We start from the raw sequence: 14,022 nt of genomic DNA on the forward strand, positions 1-14,022 counted from the left end.
TAGGACCCTCACTGTTCTCTACTAATTGAAAATAAATGTACATTTAACTGAGCTGCATGTGTTTGGGAAGATCAGATAGAGAACTGTCACTCTACAGATATTCAGTAAAATCTTATGGCCATAATATAGATACTATCTATCTATTTTCCAGCTTGGCTGATTATTCCAGATTGGTAGTTTTAAGGGTCCATTTACACAGAAAGATTATCTGACAGATTATCTGCCAAAGATTTGAAGCCAAAGCAAGGAATGGATTTAAAAAGAGGAGAAACCTCAGGCTTTCTTTTATGACCTGATCTCTGTTTATAGTGTTTCTGGCTTTGGCTTCAAATCTTTGGCAGATAATCTGTCAGGTTATCTTTCTGTGTAAATTGACCCTTATCAATGCTAATTAATTCAGGCACTTAACTACTAGAAGGCTATGTTCACACATACTGTTTAAGTGGCATTTAATTAGCGTCAATTTTTCTTGCCATGAGTTGTGCAATTGCAGTAAAATAGCACCAAATAACACAAATAAACACTATGGTAGACATTTATTAAGTCCGTAACTTTTTGCCCGGGGCTTAAAAATGTCCGAACAGCACCGATGCTCCCCGGATTTATGTAGAGGCGCAATATCTGTACATAAATCCCGTGCGCACCAGTGTGTGCAGATAGTGAAGCCTACGCCAGCTCAGAGTTGGCATAGGTTTCTTTAATATTTTACCTTTTTGATTATATGGTGATTTTATAAATAACCCTTTAAGCAGAATGGTATTATTTTTCCCAACAGACTTCCGCATAAAATCTGATTCACTACAACTGTATATGTTTCATATGTAGGCATTTATTAAAAATTTGACAGTTTTTTACAATTTGCAAAAATATAAGTGGATACATTTATAAATATCAAATACTTGTAGTATAATGCTTGTAGAAATTTAAAAACTGAGTATGGGTTAATTTTATAAAAATTATATGAAATGGAATGTGAGTATATAACAATGGTATACAAAATACGTCTGAACCAGCAAAGTGAGACTATTCACAGAATAATCAGGTCAAACATTCTTTTCAGCCACACAAATGGCCAATAAGATTTGCAGCAAGAAATAGGAATATATCATTAATACATCACAGTTCAAACAATTGCACTAACATAACATGTGCCAAAAATTCCCCTGGCTGGATTTCTAGATACACCTACAGCCATCTTTCTGCTGAACACTTGTTTGGCTGACAACTATCCCTTGACTCCCCCAGACATACATGTATGTTTGCAACCAAGAGAGACAATAAAAAAAGACAGGGACTAAGCCCCCAATGGAAGCCAAGGACACGGCCTAATGTAGTCCAGCATGCCCCAACGATCTCGATAACTACCAAAGGGGACCATCTGGACCCCAATACACATTAGATAATAAGCTGGTCCCACTAAAATTAGAATAGAGAATAGAAACACACTTGAATTTCCTATTCCTTTGGTATTGAACACTGCTTTTGGCTTCAAAAACTGCACCGCAACCTGCCACAAAACATCATGTGTGATTCCAGCTTTACTATGTTTCGCCATGTTCCCGCAACGTCTTTTTAGGCTAAATAACGGCCATTGTTAAAAAATGTAAAAAATAAAAACGACCATAGATAATGATGATAATCATGAAAAAATTTTATGGCTGTCTTCTGCCTAAAAACAATGGTGTATGAACAAAGCCTTTAACTGTTGTTGGCCTTTGGCAGAACATCCACGTTGGTGGACCTCTATACTTCAGCCTGGAAAGGAAACCCCAATGGTACGTTTACACAGAGATTTATCTGACAGATATTTGAAGCCAAAGCCAGGAACAGACTATAGACAGAGAACAGGTCATAAAGGAAAGACTGAGATTTCTCCTCTTTTCAAATCAATTCCTGGCTTTGGCTTCAAAAGTCTGTCAGATAAATCTCTGTTTGTAAACAGACTATTTGGCTATGTTCACACACAGTAAAATGAAAGCTAAATACGGTCGTAATTTTAAAACCGTGTTTGAACAGATGAAAACAAATGGCTGTATTTTGCAAAAGTAGGTGGTAAATAATGATCATGTTCAGTATTTGGACGGTTGTTATCAATTATAGCTGTCATTCTATACAGTGTGTGCACGGCCATACAATTTTCCATTGACAATAAAGTGCCTCCTTATTATGTTGAAAATACGGCTGTATCTTAACTTTTAATTTACAGTGTGAAAATAGCCATAGACAGCAAGTGCCAGATATTTGTCATTTACTTTTATCAAAACATCTAAAAACAAATCTCTGGCACTTTCTGACACCTGTTGATTTGAAAAAAAAAAAATTTAAGCTGGAGTTGCCCTTTAAGATGTGAAATATGTTATATTACACAAGAAATGAAAGGTACAAATATGGTACAATTTTTAGATATAGAGCATATCAGGGTCAACCTGTACAAAAAAACATGTAACTATTTACATCATATACACCTGACTTTTATCAATGTACAGTTATATCAATATATACTATATAGTGTCAATTCATATTAAAGCGTTACTGTCATGTTTTTTTTTATTGCAGAAATCAGTAGTATAAGCGATTTTAAGAAACTCTGTAATAGGTTTCATCAGCCAAAAAAGCCTCTTTCTGTACTCAAGAAGCAATCTCCCAGCCTCCCCCCCTGACTTCTTATCTGTGCATTATCAGGCAAGGGGGGAGGGGCTGAGGGAGATGAGGGAGCAGGAAGAGGTGACATGAAGGTCAGCTGTTTCTAGACTGTCTGGGCACCTAAACCGCAGGATTCTGGGGTCAGAAAGGTCAGTGCTTATCTATAAACTTACTGAGAGAAGATTGCAGGGTGTTGTGCTGTGCAGAAATCCTCTGTGCTCAGTCACTCCTAACAGCCCCTCCCCTCTCCATAGCCACATAATGGAGACAGAAATCCTGCTTCATTTGATGTGAGGGGGGAGGCTGGGAGATTGCTTTTTCACTACAGAAGGAAACTCTTTTAGTACATAAAACCTATTACAAAGTTTCTTAAAATCGCTTGTACTATAGATATTTAATGTTTTCAGAAAAATGGCCCTGAAATGACAGTTACGCTTTAACATATTCCGTAGTTCCCATCTGTGAAACTCACTGTTTGTGCGGTTGAAAGTGTTGATTTACATTTGGTGCAAAGCTCCCTTATATGTTATTGTTAGTCTATGAGCAGTAGTGAACCTATACTAGAGCAGGGTATAAGCAGAGAAATCTAAGTGCCCCATTATTCTGCTGTATATGGCAGCCCATAGTCTATCTATGGTGTAGCAGATTCCTGGCTAGTAACTCCCCCTCCACTCCAATGTCTGCTGATTAAAGGGAATCTGAGGTGCCTGTGGCCTCTATGTTTTATTGTCTGACCACTTTTGATTTTAAAGGAAATTATTATTATTATTATTATTATTATTATTATTATTACTACTACATATATATTATATAACAGATATATATGAACATTTACAGTGTGCAAACATATCCTCTAAATCCCAGCTTTGATCCCTATAATATTCAGTAGGCCCACAACACAATCTAAGAGTGCTATAAATATAAGTGTTGCCAATATCATTAAATGTTTGTATTGTGATGTGTGGCCTAAAGACATATATCTCGTAATAGTAAAATAATACAGTGATATTGGTAAGTGCTTCACCTATACTTATGGGATCAGTTTACATTAAGATTCACTGAGCATGGTTACATATTACCAATAACAAATAATAACAGTGGTTTATGCCATTACTACAGGAGAATATGTCCTCACTGTACAAATATCTCTATATATATCTCCATATGAAAACAGCTTTTTACCTGTATATATAATTTTTCCACTCAGATTTATTCACAGACTTATTGGGCACAGATGTATATTACACCATATGTGAATCCATCTGCAAGATTTTTTTCCACTCAAAGTGCATCCGGTGCTCTTATATGACAATATGTCTACTAAATATAAGTATACGTATAATAAATTGAGCAGTACACTTGTTTTAAAACCATAGGCATATTGGTTTTACTAGGTTAGATGATCCTTGATATTGATGATTTCTCATGGAGAAGGAATAACAAAAAAAGCAAAAAGATAGCCAGCACTCCACTAAAACTTGTTCACACTGTGCAGTTTGAACATATAGACAAAACAGAAAAAATGTAGCAGCAACCTGCAAGTGTCAGAACATTCTGTTTGATCAAATGGTTTGCTAAGAACCTCATAAGAAGAAATGCTCGTGTGTACGATGGAGGGAGTATGTACGGTGAGTCCTGACACTTACAGGTTGCTGTGCATTTTATTCAGAGAAGGAATAACATGACGTATAAATATTTCATAAAGAGAGAGCTGTGATGAATGACAATAAGAGAATTTTACCAAAATCGATACATGAAAAATTAAGAAGCACGAAGGTGATATGGACAACTACTCTACTGTTTTTTCATACCACTTAGAATGAACTGGATGTTCTAAATTTAAGCTAAAATACAATGATGTCCTCTGGCTTCATATATCCTGCTAGAATAAAGGTTCTAGGTAATAAATAGAGAGAGCGCTTCATAGGAGCACATATGCAGAATAAATAGCAGTGTGAGTATAATTCACAGATAACCATGATTCCAATGGGTCAATAGATGGAAATCCATAGACTTCATAACATACATTCTCATTACACTTTTCCCACTTTTTATAGTCTAACATGCAGATACATTCTATACATCTGTCTTCTGTATCCTTTCTTTTCACATATCTTCATCTTTTCTGGAAAAATATAAGATAGATACACATTATAAAAAGGATATTGAAATAATAAAGAATCAAAGTACAAATGATATTAGAACGTTCATAGACACTTCACATACTGCAGTACTCACCTGTTTAGGACGAACAGACTGGACCAAGCGTTTTCTCTGTTCACATTCTGTCCGAACACAATCATGGAGTTTCTGTCTCTTTTCTTAACCTCACCGATATCAGGCCTGGTGGAAAAAATATGTATTGGATGAGTGTGTTTATGAGCATAAAACAAGAAGAAGAGCATAAGATGTTATTACAGCTATGATGATTCATTGCACTTGTATATCAGGACATGTAAGTGTATCTGGAGGTGCTGGACACCCGGTGGAAAAATCGACATTTATCATTCCTTGTGATTCACATGTAACAAACATTCCATTCTCAGCCACATGAATGCTTTGTGGAAAAGAACACTCATACTCTCTTTACACGAATATGGCACTTTGATGTTAGTAAGTACAAAACATGGATTTAATGCCGAGAAATCTCCTGGGGGTCTCTCACAAGCTGCATGATTGTAAGACAACACCAGGGAGGGGAGGCAGTGTGGGGTCCAGCCAGGAGGATATAATAAAAAAAAATATATATTTTTTTTAAATACATACATCTAAGCCCAGACAACCATTTTTAGAGATGAGCGAACTTACAGTAAATTTGGGTTCACAAACTCCTGAACTATCAGCATTTGACTCTCACTTCCTGGAGAAGATAGATGCAGCCCGAGAACTACCTTAAAAACATGGATACAACCTTCTCCACCCACCAGGCATAAAATGCTGTGCATCCGGGAATTTGTGAACCTGAATTTAGGGTCCTGTTACATGGCCCAATCATAAACTGTAACGAGTTTATTGACCATTTATCAGGCCGACTATTAGGCAGCAAGGGCTGCACAGACATTGTAAGCGATGTCCATGCAGCTCTTGCCTTTAGTGTAAAAGAATAAATTATTAACTTACCTTACCACGTTCCCCGGTGTCCTAGGGCCTTCCCTGGTCTCTGCAGCTCTCCCTTCTGTTCCCTTCTGTTCCGGTCTCTGCACCGACAGGCCGCCGGCAGCTCAGACAATCACTGGCCTGTCTCGGCAAGTGATTGGCTGAGCGGCCGCGGCCTATCAGTGCAGAGACCGGATCAGAAGGGAACAGAAGGCAGAGCTGCAGAGACCAGGGAAGGCTCCCGAGGACACCAGGGAGCGTGGTAAGGAAAGTTAATAATTTATTATTTTATACTACAACTACCAGCCATCGGCCGCACATCGCTATTACATGCCCGATAATTTTGGGTCTGGACCTAAAGAAAAGACCAGCCAATGATTGCTTCATCAATGATCGCTCTATTACACAGAGCAATAGTGGTCCGAATTGTCCTGATTCGACTGATTATTGCTCTGTGTAATAGGGCCCTTACTGTTCACTCATGTCTATCCATTTTAAAGAGATTGTCTACTTAGGAACACCAACCTTTATACTTTTATGTAGCCTGTTAAGGAATTCTTGTAATTGGGGGGGGGGGGGGGGGGGGGGGGCATGTTCAGGATCCTAATCTCTCAGCCAGAATGGAGACTAGTATACAAGGGGGAGGAGGTGTAGATTTTTGCATGGTTTATGCTTGTTTGCAGACATAAACCATGATAAATTAGGCGCTGATAGAAGCCATACCTCCTCACCACCATTCTTTGTTCACCACAAAAAAGGTAAGAATCTGTGCTTTTTCCATGGTGTACGCCAGGAACACTATCGTTCTTAAATGTTCCACAATAATGGCAGTTCAGGGATTCAGACACCACCATAAAAATAATAATGCTTTTATTTGTATAGCGCACACAGATTCCACAGCACTTTACATAGTTTTGGCCAATTATTGCTCCCTGTCCCCAATAGACAGATAGATGTTGGTGGGATTTGAACCCAGCCACCGTGCTGCCCAATGGCCTGATGGGCTCCAATGACTATGATGGGATCTGGTGTTTTTACTGAAAAATAGAGCAGCAAACAGTACACTTTTTAGGCATTTTAATGGACTCTGCAGTAGAGATGAGAGCATTGCCTAAGAGATAGAACTACACATGAAACTTTCTCTGCCCTCTTCTTTGACAATAGGGTCAAAAAAGCAATTACATTGTTAAAAAAGGAAATGCACAGAATATGCTGTAGTCTAGGTTTTCTTTATCTTTAGACAATAGAAGGAAATTCAGAGCTTGACTACAGATGTTAATGTGACAGTAAGGGCTTGTTTGAAGAATATGTATATATATAGGTTGTTTCCTTTCGGCTCACGTACAAAAATGTGACCTATACTTTTCTCACTATTTCTGTTGTATGAATTACGGTCACAGGAGGATATCACACACCCTCAAAGCACCGTATTGCTAGGAAGTCCAAAATACAACCAAAAGAACAATCTGTAAACCAACTATACATGACATCAGCAGAGTCCAACATGAGCATTTTTTGAACTTTTTGGGCCTATTTTGGAGTCTGATGGGGACCAAGGGAAGTGTGGGAAGAAGAAGGGTGAGAGAGGAGATAGGAAATGGTAGGGACTAAAAGGGAAAAGTGACAGAGGGTAGTGGGTAATTGGTCTAGTCACAGATGGCGTGTGAGGATACTGTACATATGTTGAGGCATCCAGTAAATCTGAGCATAGGAACTCTTCTCAACCAGATGCTGAGACTCCTGTACAGGAAGGAGTTAATGAAGTTCATATGTGTGTGGGCTGGTTTTTATTTCCATAAGGGAAGGGTGGGCTCCATGCAGGCAGCACATGTGCAGCAGTAGTGTAATATGGCAACATGGTGCACAAACACTGGCCTACCCTTACTTGCTGAGCCTCTACTATATAGTGTAGAATTCCCTTATATGTGCAGTACCTGTGGAGTCTATCTAACCCCAGTACTATGGATTTTTATGCAGGATTAATCCCATGCATTGTGTCCATAGGTTTTTTGCCGGCAAGTAAAGCTATTTTTCTCAAAGAGAAAAGAGTGCAGTTTTCATACTTCATAGTATGTAGTCTAAGGAGCCCCAGCTTTGTAAATATAAACCCTTGACTGTAGGTTGTTTCTAGAAAAGGTGGTCAAAGTTCTTATAGGCAAATCTGCCCTGTTATGCACATTCTGCCCTGATATTTTCACTAGTTTTGCCCTCCGCAGGCAATTGTCAGTGGGTGGAGATTAACTGATATGATGTCTCCCATACACAGCACAGATCCCGTCCCCTATCTCTCTGTTGCACTTCCTCAGAAGCAGCAGAAGTATGGAGGATATTATACAGCAGTAGCAAAAAGTGAGAACTGTAAATGAAGTACAGGGTGCAATACAAGCTTTGCTACAAGCTGCAGCCATATTTTTCTATCTTTCTGAACTTTTTTCTCCTCCCATTAACTCACTTCTCCAGCTCCCCCCTCTCCATAGATGTCTATAGGTAACATGTTTCTCTTTAGCAGTAAATTCAGAGTGATTTACCATGTATGTGGAAGCTAGCTGTTATACATACACAGCACACACACAAATCCAGCGCCCTGCTCTCCCTTAAGAAGCAGCAGCAGTATAGAGAATACAATACAGCAGAAGTGAACAGATTGTCTATGAATTAAGTTCAGGGCTATGGTGAAAGTCTTACTACAAGCTAAAGTGTACCTGTCATTATAACTTTTAAAACCTAAATCAAAAATAGATGTGAAATAAAGCAAGTTTGCAATTTACATTTACATTTTTTTTTTTTTTAGTTATAATGGAAAACACAGCACTTCCTGCGTTCTGGCTTTTTTTTCAAAGAGTCTAAACAAAGGAAGTCCAGTGTTTCCCAGGTCATCTGCTCTCTCAGAGGAGGCAGTCATTTGATTGATAGACACTTTGAGCCATGACTCTCTGGACAGATCAGGCTTTCATGTGGTAAGGCTCTTTGTTTCAACAAGCACAAGACTAAAAATCTGCCTTCAGGAGACTGGACCTGGATTTCAGGTAAGTAAAGCTTTGTTTTACAGCATGATAGCAAAAAAAATGAATGTATATTGCAAACTTGCATTATTTCACATCTACTGTTGATTTAGATATTGACAATTATAATGACAGGTACACTTTGGGGGACACATATTAAGGTGCGTATCGGTGGAAAGTGCCGATTTGCGTATTATTTTATTCGCAAATGGCCGATTTGCGAATAAAATATTTGCATATCGGCACTTTCCGCCGGGTATGGCGGGGGTGTGGAGGGGGCGGAACAGGGGGCGCGGACTCAGAGTCCGCGCGATTTATCTTTTGTTCCAGGAGATACGCCGTACGCCTCTACATAAATCTCCGTAGCGCCAGAGATGCGGGGACATTTTTAAGTCCGGCGTAAAAAACGTCAGACTTAATAAATGTCCCCCTTTAACTTCTGCCCTCCCCTCTCCATAGACGTCTGTGGGCATCATGTAACCAGATTCCTCAGTTAGTTGATCTAGTCTCTCAGCACAGATTTTCACAATGAATTAAGAATTTAGAGTAATCTCTGACAATCTCTGTACAACAATATAGAATGTGCTAGTGCTTAATAAGTTACTGTTAATACATAAACAGATAAGTCCAACATAGATTCCAGTTTACCTGTATAGTTGGGGGCAGGATCTTTTTAGAGATGCTGAGCATAATCCTAGTTTGTTCTGGTTCTTATTTTTCTTTTTAAGAAGATCTCTGACTCTTCCCCATGGGTGGAGATCAAGCTGAAATACAGGAATAGGATGATGACAAGATGTACACAAGTCATATAGGACCCTGATGTATGACTGCTATTCATTAGCTGTTACCCTATGACCCTGTAGGACTAATAAGATAATGAGAGAGTAATATTTATACAATATCTAATACCATACGACCGGGCCACGCACAATCACAAACAGATTTATCCACTTTTTCCATCTTTTCCATGGATGATAGAATGTTAATAAAACAAGCTTTGTTATCTTTGCTTCACACATTCTGATGAAACGTATTTGACCCTGTGCATAATAATATATATCTCTCTCCGGAGTGATGTCTGTCTTGCTGGAAGCTATTTTCATTTGCTGTATTGGACTTCTCCAGTGTTAACAACCCAATCCTGCCAGAGAAGTCATGCAGTGTGGAAAAGCAAATAATGAAGTGCAGGTTTAGGCTTGTTCAGAAATACTGGAGGAATTTCTGAGCGGGCATCAGGGCAGCAGACACTTTATATTGTCTCAGAGGCAGAGCTGCCGATTCCTGGGCTTCCTTGTGACCGCAGTTATTGAGACAAACACCTGGTACTTCGCTATTGCGTTCGTATCTATTGCGAACGACCGAACGATGTCTTATTCAATGCGAACGATTTGCGAATGTTTTGCAAACGAGCAACGATAAAAATAGGTCCAGGTCTTATAAAGCGATCAACGATTTCTCGTTCGGTCGTTAATCGTTACTGCATTTCAACCGAACGATTATCGTTTAGATTCGAACGATTTAACGATAATCTGAACGATAATCGTCCGGTGGAATAGGGCCCTTAGTCTTGCTTCAGACTATTCTACAAGGTATCTGGCAAAGGATCAAGCCTCTGTAACATAGGATATATAGACAATGCCTCCAACTGTCCATCCATCTGATGGGTGTGCTAAAACAGCACACCCTACTATGTAAATTGAATATATTTTATGGCTATTGACACTGTTTCATTTTTATATTAATTTGTTTTGAGAATGCAAAAAAAATAAACTTTCTGAATAGTCTTTGTTGCAAAAAAAAAATAAATCCTAAAATTTAGCTGCTACTCACGGAAAGGCTATGTTCACACAACATTTTTCTTGTGTGTCCGTTATTTTGAGGATTGACCGCCCGTCATCACTGCTGGTACGTTATTCTAGTTTGGGCACTCACCGATCCGTGCTTGTACTTTATTGTTCCATCTTGTTAAAACATGGATTAGCAGCCAGCGAGGACACCAAACACCTTCAGCATAACAGCTGTTTCGTGTTTACACGATTCGTCTGACGAAGCGTGTAAACGCGAAACAGCTGTCATGCTGAAGGTGTTTGGCGTCCTCGCTGGCTGCTAATCCATGTTTTAACAAGATGGAACAATAAAGTACAAGCACGGATCGGTGAGTGCCCTTGCATTTTTTTTATGTGAACGATTTAGAGACTGTATATCTTGAACTCTAGCAAGAGAGCACCACATATAACCGTGCATGGGAATACTCCCCCATCTAGTATTGAGTCCTAACCACATGGTAGTAGTGCCGGTGTCTACCTTTTTGCAAGATTATTCTAGTATGGGTTACTAATTGGCCTTTGGGTGTGTCTTTAATTGAAAAGTCTATTGAATTTAATAGTAAAAATGGAGAAAGGATGGTGAAAAAAAGAAAAACTGTGTGCGAACAACTAAAAAAAACGTCCACTGTTTGCAAAAGACATCCGAAAATAATTGACATGATTATTATTTTAATAATAAAATTATTATTATTATTATCATCATCATCATTATTTTGACGTCATCACAGATAATATCTGTCATTTTATACACTGTGTGCATTGGACGTCCGTTAACAGTCAGTTAAATCGCAGCAATAACGGATGTCTTTTTAAATAGAAAAAAGGTGGCCGCCTTCTCTCTTTTTTTTTTTTTTACATTGTGTGAACATAGCCAAAGATAGGCTAAATCCATCAGACAGACCTCTCAGTCTGGGTTCACAATGAAGCAATATGGGGACATTTTTGTACTCAGATGATGTTTTTGTGTTTAGACTCTGAATGTATTGAAGTACAGTGTCCAAAATCTCTGCCCACATAGATTCACATGGAATCTGTACAGTACTACAAAAAAATGTGCAGCTTCTTACTAAAGATCTTGTAAGGATTATATTATAATGTAATATTCCTAAAATAGACCACATAGTATAAGCATCCTGGTTCAAGAACCATATTAAAACTTTTTGAGAAGTCACTTTAAAGTCTGTTTATTCAGCTGCATCTTTTATGTAGATGAATTTCATGCAGCAGATGAGCTTTTATGTATATTTACTGTTACTTAATATAGTCTGCCCTGTAATTATCTGCCAAGTGATAAAAACGTTATTCCAAAATAAAAAAAAAATTGTGTATATTAGTGATTGGATTTCACTGTAAAAGAGGAAGTCTCAGATATGTGCTTCTTGATCTTTAGTAGTTAATTCCTAAAAAAAAAAAGGGAAAAAACTGACATACCTTTTTCATATCTTGTTCTGATGCAAAGGGGTCATTGTAATTTTTTTCCCACATTTGCTTAATTTCTTTGTCATCACATTTCAGTTTAGTAAAAGGCTTCCTTACTCCCAATATAGAAGGACTCCTCCAGCCGTCTGTCTGTGCAAGATTTCCTAAAATGAATAATACCAATTACATTTTTACAGCACAATGAAGCAATGATTCTCTGTATTTATCCATGCATTGGACTAGAAACTGAAAAATCTGTAAGGATGTACTGTATGTATCTGAGATGTATTTTCTGCATCTATGATGGGCCTCTGGAGACTCTAGTTAGTGTTCCAATGGCAACCATGCCACTAAATCTGACATACATATGGGGGTAGATTCGCCCCTTCTCCCTGGCCCACGCCTGCAGTATGTCCTGCTCGCCTAATGGGCGGGGGAGGGGGGTCGACAAGGCGGGGCGAAAGCATGGCCTCCTCCCGCCTCGGCTCACAGGCGTAAATCATTATACAAATCTACACCTGCTGAAAGCAGTTATATATTTGATTTGTTGCTTCGGCTGCAGGGTTGGCTAGGTTTACTAAAAGGCGTGTGATTCTATTAAATCTGGCCGGGAAAAAGGGTCCGGGGCCCAATTTAAAGCTGGAGTATAGTCTAAATAAATGCCCCCCATAAAGATGACTACAATAGTCAGATGACATATTTTGATCTTGTCCTTTTAAATTTAGCGTCAGCAAAGTATTGGCCATTGAAAGCGATCTCTTCTTGGTAAAGTTGAATGGAACTGATCAAAACATACTCAAAATTGTAGTTTGTAATCCTATTGGATGTGCTATCACTGTGCACTGATGGTATTTTTCAATGTGCCCCTTAGGTACCATATACTTAATTGGAAACTGTCAATCAGGATTTCCTTAAGGAACTGCTGACATGTGTATATAGTATAAAGAGTGAAAAGACTGAGAGGGCGATCAAGAAGAGGCCATTCCACTATAACTCCATGGGTTGGTAATAAACATCATTTTTCCTATATAGAACCAACGAAGATGATACATACAGGTACCATTTGTCTAATTGCAATGTCAGCTATCCGCAAATGTCACAAGTTACTTATGAGAATCCTGGGTGCTGGTTTGCCTTTAAAGCATACATCAAATAACAAGCATTTGCTTCAAGACAATATAAAACTCATTCTCGTACTATTGTTCTCTTAACTTTTATCAGGGTGTGTTAAAACAGACACATTGAGATAAGAAACCAACCTTTGTAGCCAAACTTTTCAGAGTTAATGCCAATTTCTGGGATCATGGAGAGGTCAGATTGGTTTCCACTTTGTACAAACATACTATGCGGCCGGTTCCTCCTTACAGGAAAAGGTTTCTTAGAGTCCTGGTACGGAGAGAGGAAAATATTCGCTGCTCCACAGGAGCAGTGCTGTCCAACGTACTCCTACACCAAGAGGAGAAAGGAGTCATGCAAATGTTCCATCTCAAGCCTTCCAGTGAGTGCAGTGATATCATATGCCCACATTGCTGGCATTCCAAAACTAAGCCCCTTCTAATGGAATTCCTGGATCTTTGACTCAACATTTTCTTTATGCTCTCTCTGGGTAAACAGGCTCTGTGATTGATCACTTGATAAATTGATTACTTTAACATACATTTACGACCATCACTTGAAGTGTGTTTGTATTTAAGGTTATCTGGGTTCTGTACTTTGCGTTACCTGCTTGTAAGTGGCACAATGAAAAGACATTTATATATTGATCTACGCATGGTCAAATCACAGAGAGACCTGGAATAACTCCTTTAACTAATGTAATATAAAATGAGGATTACACCACTTTATTGAGATTTCTAATGAAATTGGTGGCCTGCAGATCAACTTTTTTAAAGGTGTTTTAACACCAACAAACTTTATAACCTATTTGCAGAACAGCTGATGAGTGGGAACCTCACTTACCATAACAACAGGTGTCCAGTGTCCCCCTATATGAACACATGGCCCTGAACAAGATAGACAAATGCTGTACTTTATCA

General features: G+C 38.6%; 1 protein-coding gene across 1 annotated transcript in view; it reads right to left on the bottom strand.

The window, feature by feature from the left end:
• Positions 1–3,422: 3,422 nt before the first annotated feature.
• Positions 3,423–14,022, bottom strand: part of LOC138798599 (uncharacterized) — a 41,383-nt gene continuing 30,783 nt past the window's right edge. Inside the window, exons 4-8 of the mRNA XM_069979118.1 lie at positions 13,246–13,432; positions 11,999–12,150; positions 9,390–9,505; positions 4,882–4,986; positions 3,423–4,768 (exon numbers count right to left, since the gene is read on the bottom strand). Coding sequence (XP_069835219.1) covers positions 4,750–4,768; positions 4,882–4,986; positions 9,390–9,505; positions 11,999–12,150; positions 13,246–13,432 — 579 coding nt within the window. The 3' untranslated portion in view covers positions 3,423–4,749. The remainder of the gene's footprint in view (positions 4,769–4,881; positions 4,987–9,389; positions 9,506–11,998; positions 12,151–13,245; positions 13,433–14,022) is intronic.

The sequence above is a fragment of the Dendropsophus ebraccatus genome, chromosome 8 (assembly GCF_027789765.1).
Source record: "Dendropsophus ebraccatus isolate aDenEbr1 chromosome 8, aDenEbr1.pat, whole genome shotgun sequence".
Classification (NCBI taxonomy): Eukaryota; Metazoa; Chordata; class Amphibia; order Anura; family Hylidae; genus Dendropsophus; species Dendropsophus ebraccatus.